The 13,588-nt window shown below is 37.3% G+C and overlaps 1 protein-coding gene across 1 annotated transcript in view; it reads right to left on the reverse strand.

Moving 5' to 3' along the window:
• ANKS1B (ankyrin repeat and sterile alpha motif domain containing 1B) overlaps window positions 1-13,588 on the reverse strand; it is a 1,150,548-nt gene that overhangs the window by 850,466 nt on the left and 286,494 nt on the right. The window contains exon 9 of the mRNA XM_052640785.1: window positions 11,219-11,362. Coding sequence (XP_052496745.1) covers window positions 11,219-11,362 — 144 coding nt within the window. The remainder of the gene's footprint in view (window positions 1-11,218; window positions 11,363-13,588) is intronic.

Below are 13,588 nucleotides of genomic sequence, written 5' to 3' on the forward strand. Positions count from 1 at the left end.
ATGGAAGCCTAAGATAAGAATCTTGTAACATATATGCATGGCATGAAAGTGCTTTTAAGAAAATCAGTGTATCTTCACTTTATTTCTTAAAAGCCAAAGCAATCTTGAGAAAGAAGAATGGAACTGGAGGAGTCAACCTGTTTGACTTCAGGCTCTACTACAAAGTCACAATCATCAAGACAGCATGGTACTGGCACAAAGACAGAAATATAGATCAATGGAACAAAATAGAAAACCCAGAGATAAATCCATGCACCTATGGACACCTTATCTTTGACAAAGGAGGCAAGAATATACAGTGGGTTAAAGACAATCTCTTTAACAAGTGGTGCTGGGAAAACTGGTCAACCACTCGTAAAAGAATGAAACTAGAACACTTTCTAACACCATACACAAAAATAAACTCAAAATGGATTAAAGATTTAAACATAAGACCAGAACATAGGCAAAACACTCTCCAACATAAACCACAGCAGGATCCTCTATGACCCACCTCCCAGAATATTGGAAATAAAAGCAAAAATAAACAAATGGGATCTAATTAAAATTAAAAGCTTCTGCACAACAAAGGAAACTATAAGCAAGGTGAAAAGACAGCCTTCTGAATGGGAGAAAATAATACCAAATGAAGCAACTGACAAACAACTAATCTCAAAAATATACAAGCAACTCCTGCAGCTCAATATCAGAAAAATCAACGACCCAATCAAAAAACGGGCCAAAGAACTAAATAGACATTTCTCCAAAGAAGACATACAGATGGCTAACAAACACATGAAAAGATGCTCAACATCACTCATTATCAGAGAAATGCAAATCAAAACCACAATGAGGTACCACTTCACACCAGTCAGAATGGCTGCGATCCAAAAATCTGCAAGCAATAAATGCTGGAGAGGGTGTGGAGAAAAGGGAACCCTCTCACACTGTTGGTGGGAATGCAAACTAGTACAGCCACTATGGAGAACAGTGTGGAGATTCCTTAAAAAATTGCCAATAGAACTCCCTTATGACCCAGCAATCCCACTGCTGGGCATACACACCGAGGAAACCAGAATTGAAAGAGACACATGTACCCCAATGTTCATCGCAGCACTGTTTATAATAGCCAGGACATGGAAACAACCTAGATGTCCATCAGCAGATGAATAGATAAGAAAGCCGTGGTACATATACACAATGGAGTATTACTCAGCCATTAAAAATAATACATTTGAATCAGTTCTAATGAGGTGGATGAAACTGGAGCCTATTATACAGAGTGAAGTAAGTCAGAAAGAAAAACACCAATACAGTATACTAATGCATATATACGGAATTTAGAAAGATGGTAATGATAACCCTGTATGCAAGACAGAAAAAGAGACACAGATGTATAGAACAGTCTTTTGGACTCTGTGGGAGAGGGCGAGGGTGGGATGATTTGGAAGAATGGCATTAAAACATGTATATTATCATATGTGAAATGAATCACCAGTCCAGGTTCGATGCATGAGACAGGGTGCTCAGGGTTGGTGCACTGGGATGACCCAGAGGGATGGTATGGGGAGGGAGGTGGGAGGGGGGTTCAGGATGGGGAACACGAGTTCACCCGTGGCAGATTCATACATTCATGTAGATGTATGGCAAAACCACCACAATATTGTAAAGTAATTAGCCTCAAATTAAAATAAATAAATTTATATTAAAAAAGCACCTAAATTAAATTATACTGTATCTAGTGCTACCTATTCCTTTCAACAAATACCAGAATCTCTTGGATAGATTTGAAAGGTTAGTTTGATTACTAAATAGATGTTAGGCTTATTCTTTTTTCTAATTATAGAAAATGTCAACATGAAGTGGAAATTAAAATATAAAGATTTTGGATAGGCCAATAAAAACTGCTATTGATATGTGACTAAGCCTCTCAATAAATAAAGAATAAAGTATTCATATTTCCAGAAATAACCACATACTTTGATATGAAGGAAAGAATGTGTTCATTTTTACTTACAGAACAGATAAAAAACTCAAAAAAGATGGCTTTACATGTGTATGTATGTGTGTTATGTAAATTGTCATTCCAATAATAGCAAATTTTCTGACTACTTCTTTAATAAACCAATTTGATAGTAAAGACTAGAGCATATATATGATGTTCAAGCCTCTTTCCACGGTACAGGCAGGGTACAGATGTCTAGGCAAAATCTCAGCAACTTGAGGGTAGGTCAAAACATAAAATTTTTGGTGGCTGTAAAAATATTGTTAATAAAAGTAGCTTAATTCATCCCATTAATAGAAGTAAATAAGTATCCCAAGAGAAAATAAGAAATATAAAGAAAATAAAAATTACACCACCCAGGGAGAAGCACTTTAAACATTTCTTTAAATATATTGCAATTTCATACCCAAACACACATATGTATGATTTTATATAAATTGGATCACAGGTATAAACCTAGTCTGAAACGTTTGCTTTTTTCTTTTTCCTAAAAGAATATTATCAGGTATATCTTTTCATTTCAATAAATAAGGAACTACATAATCATTTTTATGACTTCAGAGTGTTCTTTCACAGAATGCTCCATAATCTATTTAACCAAATCCTTACTATAAGATATTAATCTTGTTTATGATTATTTTTGCTACAATAAACCTTGATAAACATTCTATACATCCGTCTTGTTTACCAACTTGTTCAACTGTCTTTAAGGTAAATTGCCTACAATTAATTCTAATTGTCAGCAGTTAGAAGTGCTGGTTAAGAGAGTATGCATATTTTAAACTCACACCTAACAGAAAGTTTGCCCAACCCTTTTGAAAGCAATTTTTCAGTAAGTATTAAGATCCTTAGATGGGCCCGGGGAGGAGGGAGTGGTCTTCTGAGCTGTGGCAGTGTGGCCTGGTGAGGAGGATGGGTCAAGTAGAGAGGACAGTTACCCTGCTCTGAGGACAGGACTGTTGCATGACATAGACAAAGGTCTGTGTAATAAGCCAAGGTCACAATGGGCAGGAGAGGATAAGAGAGGTCTCTCAAGGTAGTTTAGGCTTAGTTGAAAGGTACAGTTTCTGGAGGAGAGATGCAATGGGATTATGATTGAATACCAATATCTGTGCATCTTAACATCTGTGCACTCTGACATACTGGGACCCTGTTAACTGCATACCTTTATATCTGCACACCCTGACATCTACTGGAAGCCTGGCTTCTGCATGCCCTGATATCTTCCTGCTCTAGGCAGGGCACAGTCAGGTCCAGAAGAAACTGTCTCTAGCACTGAGTAGTCAGTAATCAGCTCCCAAACCTTGCCCTCAGTCACTCAGAGGCAAAGTCTGCAGGAGACCACTGTTAGCCCAACTGCTGGAGAGACCAGGGAAACAGGACGCTCTACAAGGTGTGGTAAGGAAGGCTTGGGGAAGGCTCTAGGAAATATCTTGATAAAAGTTAGTGAAGAGCAGCCAATATACATTAGCATACTACTCAGCCAAAAGCAGTCTTGCCATGAGTATGTTTAATACCTCCATGGGGAAACTGCAGTGACAACTGTACAAGGGGGAGTACCCTATATTCCAATATGCACCAGTGTTTGAGAGTGACTTTATACAGGTCAGCAGGAAAGGAGAAGTGATTGATGTGCACAACCAGGCCCAAATGGTGACTGTGGTCATCGTTCATACCAGCCCCCACCTCACACTGCCTCATGTCATGCTGCTGGCCCAACCAGCTGCTATCTGTGATGACTCTAACAGGCACAGCCCTGCTGCCCAGAAGAGAGGTAAAAAGCCTACACAAATCTTAGAGCTAACCAGGCTGCTTCCCTTGAAGTTTGTAGAGATATCCATTCATAACAGTAAAAAACAACAGCTCCGCCTGAAGCTTGCCACTGGCCGCTCTTTTTACCTTCAGCTGTGTCCCCTACAGATAGAGGGGATCTTTTTATTCAGTGGAAAAAACTCATTTATATCCTGAGACCATCAGTAAACGCTCACAGCAGAACCCGGGCCACCCCAGCTAGGAACATTCTGGACATAACTGGATTTAAGAAAAGAGAAGAAGTGCCCAGTGGTAAGTCTCAAAAAGATGGGGCCAGGGTGCTTAGGGAGAACAGCTAAAAGTCCTGCAGAGGCTTTGGTACAGAGGCTCATCTGGAAAATACTCTAATTTTTGGAAGGACTCAAGACCAAATGAGCCTCATCTGGAGCCCATGGCACCCTAAGGGGGTTCCTAGCACTTCTCCAAAGAGTTCCCCAAGGCTGTATTGCAGAGATTTGTTAGCTGTCAGCAAGCGTTAATTTCATATCCAATATCATATTGCCACCTGCAGCAGCCTGACCTGACCACCCAATCTATTCTTGAACATATACTCCAACCCAGGTAGGCAGACATTTTTCAGAATGTATGTCTCCTCAAGACTGCCATGTACTGATTTTTGTATTAATCAGTGACAGTGAGATGTGCATAATTTGTTAGTACCTATCAAAACACTGGGCTTCCCAGGTGGTACAGCGCTAAAGAATCCATCTGCCGATGCAGCAGATGCAAGAGATGCAGGTTCAATCCCTGGGTTGGGAAGATCTCCTGGAACAGGAAACGATAACCCCCCATCCCCCGTCAATATTCTTGCCCGGAAAATTCCATGGCCAGAGGAGCCTGGTGGGCTACAGTCCATGGGTTCACAAAGAGTTAGACCTGGTTGAGCACACACACACATACATCAAATTATTAAAGCACATATCGCCTGACCAGGATAAATACTAACAAAAGTGTATTTTAATAAATATTCTCACTGGCACAAACTGTTCCAGCAAAACTGGAGTGGTCATTGTAGAGATACTGTAGGAGAACTTCTTGCATCAAATGGCAGAGTGGAATTGAAAGCTCAAAATTCTTACTATAAGCTCTTGTTGTTTAGCTACAGAAAGAGAAGGAAGCAGTTTTACTGGTATCACTTCCTTTACTTATCTTCCCCTAGGCAATCAAGATCAAGTGAGCATTCAGAGCCTTTACATAAACCTTGATGAGTTTAGAGCCACTTAGTATGATTATGGAGAAGGCAATGGCACCCCACTCCAGTACTCTTGCCTGGAAAATCCCATGGGCGGAGGAGCCTGGTGGGTTGCAGTCCATGGGGTCGCTAAGAGTCGGACAAGACTGAGCAACTTCACTTTCACTTTTCACTTTCATGCATTGGAGAAGGAAATGGCAACCCTCTCCCAGTGTTCTGCCTGTGAGAATCCCAGGGATGGGGGAGCCTGGCAGGCTGCCGTCTATGGGGTCGAACAGAGTTGGATATGACTGAGCGACTTAGCAGCAGCAGTATGATTATGCTGGGGAAGAATGAATTTAATATGCCTCCCACTACACTGCCTTCAAAAGTTCACATACTTCTGCAATTACAAAGCCTACAAAGCCTGATACAAGGAGCAATTGTAACAACAGGCACCACCACTAGTGTTGTGGATGTGACTATAACCATGTCTGCAGACTCAGAAGAGAAACAACAGCCCAGCAGGAGCAACCTTCAGAGATCCAGGAGGAAGCCCAGTCAGCATGGTCATTATGGTTAATTTCAACATGTCTTATGATTGTTGTTAGCAAGGACTGCAAGTCCTCGTGTTCTCAGAGGGCACTTCCAGCCCATCAGTAAGAGCTGTTGGCCTCTCCCCCTGGGGCAGCATGAGTATGGGGATTGCAGGAGTGGAGACTACTGGTAAGCCTGTTCCAAAAACAGTTAAAGGCTTAGTATCCAGACTCCTCATCTCAACCTTACAGAGTGAAGGCTACATGAGTAAGCAGAGTGGTGAGCAGAGGGTCTCCACCCATCAGGATTAACTCTTTAGGCAAGAGCCTCAAAGCCCTTAAAGCTGCACACGGTGCAGAGCTGGTTCATCTGAGACTGTGGAGGAAAGCAATAAATCATCCACCACAATACAACTCCATACATACTCTCTGCTCAAATAACATACGCTCTACTAACAATATAGCGTAGTAGTGAAACTAAATAGGAATTTATAATCAGGCTCTGAGTTATCTGTAGCCTTCCCTTCACTTGATATTTGTGATTAAATGAACAGGTGACAGAATAAAATGCTAAAGATTACTCTCAAAAATTTCGATCTATCTATGATCTACATTTATTAGCCAAAGAAATTTCTAAAACTTACAAAATAAATAACAAAGGACAGAAGCAACTGATAGGAGGCAGCACAACATAAATGAGGCCTAGAAAGCAACATAACACCTAACCATGACCTTCAGTAGGTTACCTGTTTCTTTTAGATAGTTACATGTAAAATATCTGGCATCACCGTAGGCATTGTGTAAACAGTGTGTGTGTGTATTCAGTTGTGTCCGACTCTTTGCAACCCTCTGGACTATAGCCTGCCAGGCTCCTCTCTCCATGGGATTTCACAGGCAAGAATCCTTGGGTTGGTTGCTATGTCCTACTGCAGGGAATCTTCCAAACCCAGGGATAGAACCCGCATTGCCTGTGTTTCCTGAACAGGCAGACTCCTTATCTACCGAGTCACCTGGGAAGCCCAAGAGAGAGACAAGGATGTAAATAACAGGCAGAGGCAGAAGCGAAATGCCATGGAAGCCAGGGAACTGGGGTGAGAGTATACCTAACTCCAGATGAGAAGGTTTAGACAAAAAAACAGATGAGTCTTTAGGTGAGTCTTGAAAGAACAGAAATTCATTACAGAAAAAACAAGATGCACATAAGTCATTCCAACATCCGCAAAAGAAACAAAGTTTAGCAAGATGCCTACAGCACAAAAAGCCCAAGGTATATGGGATTGCAGTTCTTATTAAACAGCACTGTTCTTTATTTGTTCAGATGTATTTATTGCATTCACTGAACTCAAGTAACAAAATTCTTCTCTGTTCTTATTTCATCTTCATTCAAAAGTTTCCCTTCCCCCACACTTTCTTTTATGACTTCAGTTTCCTATGGCCAAGACAATACCTGATCTCACTGTAGCTTTTTGTGAGCATATCAATCAATCAAATATTTCAGATTTGGATTTGCCATTTGAGCAAACACCAGATACAGTTTTATATTTTATTCCCAGCACCTTTATTGGATTGTCTCCTGTTTAGACGGTTCCCAAGTACTACTGCAACAGCACAAATGGGAGAGCTATAAAGTGTAACTCCCATGTTCATTCTTGGGCCGTATCTAATAGTTGATTATCTGCGCTAGAGGATCTTTCCCCAACCCCACCTTTGTTCTTGCTCACTTCTGAATTCTACTTCCATTCTCACTTCCATTTTCAAAATAGTAGGGATTATTATTGCCAAGAATGTTGAAAAACAAATTTGAGCTTAATTATACTTTCCAGAAAGGGCTTCATATTCCCAGTCCCTTCATTCTTGATTTCTTTTCTAATTCTTTGCCCAGCTTAAATTTTATTTAACTGCTTTGAAATTATACTAAAGTGCCCAATATATTATATATATTTTCATTTCAATCCTGTTATTCAGAATTACCAATTCTCATAAATTTGAAAGGAATTGCTTCTTACAAAAACTTCAACAATCTAGTCACAGTAAGAGAAGAAAATACCTTCTAAAAACCAGAAAAAAGATGAGACTTGAATATAGGATCAATTCAAAATATAGACAAAAACTAGAAATTAAATGATTTTGGAAATTAAGATCCAGCAATGTTCTAATTTTGCAAGTACAAAATCTAAGAATCTGAAAGTGATAAATAATATAGTTTTAAAGCCCAGAATCAGAATGTAAAGGTAACCTGGCTCCCAATTAAGTATTTGTATTTCCATAATCCTCATGTTTCTGAAGTTTAGCACTCTACTTTGAATACAAGATATTCAATACCTCTTTGCTAGATCCAGCTAAGAAGAATAAATTATATTTATTCCAATCCAGCAAATCTGAATATAAAGGAATCTGCTAAGCACTATACTAATTCCACTCATTGCAAAGGCTCCTGTGCCAAACTGTAAGGTAGTGACTTTTCATGAGGCCCTATATGCACAGTGCTTATGGCTTAATGATTTTAATGGCCTCCAAAATAATTCAAATCTGAAAAAACTGGCTTCTAAGTAAAGTTTCCTTAAAATTTCATCAATAACAGAATCATATGTCCAGAAAATCCTGAGTTCAAAGTTGTTGCAAGTTATAAGAAAAACTTATATTTGATATGATGCTTTTATATGTTTTAAGCTATACTAGTGGAGAAGGCAATGGCACCCCACTCCAGTACTCTTGCCTGGAAAATCCCATGGACGGAGGAGCCTAGTAGGCTGCAGTCCATGCGGTCACTAAGAGTCAGACATGACTGAGCGACTTCATTTTCACTTTTCACTTTAATGCATTGGAGAAGGAAATGGCAACCCACTCCAGTGTTCTTGCCTGGAGAATCCCAGGGACAGGGGAGCCTGGTGGGCTGCCGTCTCTGGGGTCGCACAGAGTCGGACATGACTGAAGCGACTTAGCAGCAGCAGCAGTGTGAAAACCATCGCACATTAATTTTATTGTGAAATATAATAAGTATTTTTATAGTTTACATCATCACATTAAAAATGTAATTATATATGTATATATATGTGCTAAGTCATTTTAGTCATGTCTGAATCTTTGTGACCCCATTGACTCTAGCCCTCCAGGCTCCTTTGTCTATGGGATTCTCCAGGCAAGAATATTGGAGTGGGTTGCCATGTCTTCCTTGAGGGCATCTTCTCCACCCAGGAATCTCTTATGTCTCCTGCATTGGCAGGGAGGTTTGGTGCTAGTGGTAAAGAAACCTCCTGCCAATGCAGGAGATGTAAGAGATGCTGGTCAATCCCTGGGTCAGGAAGGTTCCCTGGAGGAGGGGATGGCAACCCACTCTGATATTCTTGCCTGTAGTATCCCATGGACAGAGGAGACTGGAGGGCTACAGTCCATAGTGTCATGAAGAGTCAGACATGACTGAAGTGACTAAGCATACACACACACACACATACACACACACACACATGTTAAAGGGGAACCCATTACCAATTGAGAACATTAGTAAAAGGACTAGAAGAGAAATTTGGTAAAAGAATTCTGTTTGATTTGTTAGATTAAATACATTTTTTAAAAAGGTTCTGCATCTCAAGTAAGTTTATACATTTAAAGCAGTAACAATTAAAAACCCAATAAGAATACTTTTTAAACCTGACAGAGTATAAGATATAAATTAAAAAGCAGACAATCATGTCAGCTAACAGTTTTTATACAATGATATTTCTCCTGCAGTATATGTGCAAAAATATCAAAGTGGATCATTGTTTTTAAAAATAGGAAAATTAAAATAAGACATTCAGAAAAAAATCTAAGCCAAGCATGATGGCATATAATGAAAGGAATGAGAGCTACTGTCAAATGTAAGGTCATAGAAAAACTAGATATCAACAAGTTAAAAACAAATATGAAGCCATATTTGAAATTTTTTTAAAGAAATTCTAGATGAAATGAATTTTTTTAAAAGACCATAAAGTTTAGTGAATTTGATGGTTAAAAAACTACATGACATATGCCCATACAATATTATAAAAGAAAGAAAAGCTTCAGATCGGGAAACATTTTAGGGTAAATATAGCTATTAAAATAGTAATACTCAATATTTATTCAAGTGATACAAGCCTACACCAAAAAAATGGCAAAGAAAACTATTAAAAATTATAAACAAAAGCAAGTTACTACCAAGCCTACTCCCAAACCTAGTAGAACAAAATAAGTTAAAATTTAAAAAATAAATGTAAATGTTAATAAGGTAATGGAGAACCCAGATACAGTCATATATTATGATAGCTTAGAGTTCTGCTATTTTATAAGGATTCTACTTTTGAAAATAAAAATACAAAGATATTAATTTTATGAGCCAAAAAATAGGTAAAAGCATTCAATTATTGGTAAACTGTTAAGCAGATAAGAGTATATTAATAAAATCAAAACCTATGTTTCTTAACTTCCTTTTTTCTATACCCTTGACTAACATACACACAAACACACCCTTTTAAATACATAAAAGCATTTTTAAATTTATTTATTTTTAATTGAAGGATAATTTTTTTACAGGATTGCATTGGTTTCTATCAAATATCAACAAGTGAAGAAATGAAACCCTACAGAAAATCATTTAATTCAAATACTATGTAATTCTGACAATATTCCAGGAACAATGTTGGCATTAAATCATAGACACTGAGCAATACATAGTGTACCTTTATGGATCTCACAGGCTGGTAAATATTGAAAACAATTCTGTAAGGTTAGTATAAATTGTCTTAAAGTTTTATAAATAGTTTATATTAAGATAAAGAGATTCTTTAAGTGCAATAAATCAATATTGGAATTTGAGTGGCTGTGATTAAATTATGACATAGATGTAAAAACATGTAACGGTTTCTTGAACACAATTGCTTCATATTTGTTGCAAAACAGAAAATAATATTTTTGAGATATACTGAATTCTTTCTTAGCCTAGATTATTTTTCCACTTATATTTTGTGTAGTTACATAAACACACCTTTGCCATTACACTATTTTTCATATTAAGTGCTTTTTCATCTTTATGTAGAAATGAATTCATTATGGCTTCATATTTCCTAATTCTGTTTGGCTTGTTTTATTTATTTCTGAAGCTCCTCTAAGGGCTTGTGAATCACAATGCACAAGAAAAATCTGAGGGTGATACAACAGAATTAAAAGTGACCTAATGAGTAGTGAAATGATTTCAAAATTATAATCAATTTCAAAATTATAATTAGTGTTCTATTCTCATTTTGGGATTGTAGTGCATAATTGTCAGTGGCACACGTTATTCTACAATATTCAATATGCTAAGAAAAAAAAATCACTATGCTTTTGGAGAGCTCTCACATGATTTCTTTTAAATCATTTTACTATTATTTAAATATGAATTATGATTCAATTTCAAAATAGCATTCTTTAAAATGAAATATTTCAAATTCATCAATACTAAAACCTCTTATACAACTCAATTTTTCTAGAGCTAGCATCATGACCAAAATAAAATTATAATTATGTAGAGTATGTGTTGACTTATGCATACATGTACAGCTAGTTATATAAGCATTTTACTGACCCTCAATTGAAGAAAAATTTCCAAGTATAAATAAAATACTAATTGGATTTTCAGTGGGTAATAAAAAAGATTTACTTAAAAACCTAGGCAACCATTTTTATGTTTTATTGTATCTTAAGAAAGTAAACCATTACCTGTGCAAGAATGGGGAAGCCAAGATTCCTACATCCGTTACAAGGAGTTAATGCTTCCCAGAGTCCTGAGGGCCCACAAGTGTTTTCATCATCATCATCTTCTTCCACTTCTCCTGGTGACAAATTTATTGTAGATGAAGTTCTCTGAAATTAAATTTATATATACCAATATATTATATCAATGTCAGTTAAATATCTTAATATCAATTAAATTACATAAATTTCTCATGGTGTATGTTAGCAAGAAGAAATTAGCTTAATTTTGGCCATAGTTATGTGACTGTGCTATGGAAATCAGCCAAAAAATATGTATAATTTAATTTTAAGTTGAGTGTGAAAGAAAACAAAGTGAAAAAACTGGGTGACAAAGATTAGTAAATTGCAAAGTTCATGTTGAAGAACAGGACATGAAAATGACTCAAGAGAACATAAAAACAGCAACAAACATTTTGATTTCTAATGCAATCAGAGGAACAAAATGAAAATATTGAAATAGGAATTGATAAAAAGTCCATTTTTTCCACAATGTCATCAAAAAGTAGACTCATTTTTGGGAAAAAAAAGAAATTCATAAAATTTCATATTATATGCATAAGAGGGGTATGTGCTAAGTCGCTTCAGTCATGTTCAACTCTTTGCAACCCCTGGAACTGTAGCCCGCCAGGCTCCTCTGTCCATGGGATTCTCCAGACAAGAATACTGGAGTCAGGAGCTTTGCCCTCCTCCAAAGGATCTTCTACACCCAGGGATTGAACCCCTGTCTTTTATGTCTCCTGGGAAGCCCTTGAAAGAGGGGTAACACTTTTAAAGTTAATAATAGGACTTCCATGCTAAGCAAACATATTTAGCTTTGTTACTTTTCAAATCTCACTTAAATGATAGCACAACTTTTGCAAAAATGATCTAAACCATAAGGACAAGGACAACAGGGGGGAAGTTAACAGATGAGCAATATCTAGAAAACATTCAGACAATGATAAACAGATGATTTATCAATTTCATATAGAAAACCTGAGGAAACGGAAAGCAAATTTTCTGCAAAGAGGAAGAATAAAAAGCAGATCTATTCATGATTCAACTCCTCTAAAGGACTTATGAATGAGAGAGACTGACTACCTGTGAAGTAACAATGCAAGAAATTTTGTAGGTGCTGGTGGATCTAAAACAAAATAGAAACTCTATATTAGAAATTAGACCCCAGACTCATCACCCAGCCAAGAAAATAAACCTTCACCACCTGACAAGAAATTGGAGATTTACCTTCTGGTGAGGTTGAAGCAAAGGGATTATGAATTCTAAGAAACCAGGCACAGTGAACTGAGGGATGCCTCTTTAAAAACAATGAAATTTAGTGAATATCTATGTAGTAAATAAAGATGCTCCACCTGCCCCAGTGCCTTCTTCCCACATTCGTCTTAGAGAGCATGGCAGCTAAGTTCATATCTCCCAGGTAGCAGATGAGAGTATACTCTGGACTGCTCAAGAAAAACAATCTGTAAGTACTTAGGAAAATGGTAGAGGGGTCCATGCCTTAATGCCTACTATGAAACCCCTCCCCAACAAACTCCATCCACATAAACAGTTCCTAATTCTTCAGTTAAATATGAACAAGAGTATGATAGCCATATATTGGAAGGAAGCTTTTAACAGATCAAATTAAATATACAGATAAAAATTATAAACAGCATCCTCAGAGAGAGAGAATACATAAAATCCAACAGAACAGTTGGAAAATAAGTCTGAGCAAGTTCCCCAGAGGATAGAACAGAAGAAGTTAAAAGTTAAGAGAATTAAGGGATCAAACTAAGAGTTCCAAGTAGAGGTAACAAGAAATTGTCAAAGTAACAATGCAAGAAATTTTGCCAGAACTAAAGAAAAATTCCACCTTAAAAGAACCTGAATCACCAGTCTATGTTCGATACAGGATACACGATGCTTGGGGCTGGTGCACGGGGATGATCCAGAGAGATGATATGGGGTGGGAGGTGGGAGGGGGGTTCAGGATTGGGAACTCATGTACACCTGTGGTGGATTCATGTCAATGTATGGCAAAACCAATACAGTATTGTAAAGTAAAATAAAGTAAAAATAAAAATTAAAAAAAAGAACCTGCTGAGTATTCAGCAGATGGTATTTTTTTTAAATAGCAAAGACAATAAGTTTGTCTAGAAATATTCAGAGTGTAGTGTTCAGTATAACACTGATAGATCATGATGACTGAAGTTAGTAAAGATAGTTTACATACTGAATTGTAAATAGCACCCATTTCCCCCTAAAAGTTGTTGCTTTACAAAACAGCATATAAGACTTCACAATACGACTGGTTTTTGCATTCACCTCTTACATTTCCCTTTATCAATTTTCAATAAC

This window comes from Budorcas taxicolor, chromosome 5, assembly GCF_023091745.1.
Source record: "Budorcas taxicolor isolate Tak-1 chromosome 5, Takin1.1, whole genome shotgun sequence".
NCBI classification, from domain to species: Eukaryota; Metazoa; Chordata; class Mammalia; order Artiodactyla; family Bovidae; genus Budorcas; species Budorcas taxicolor.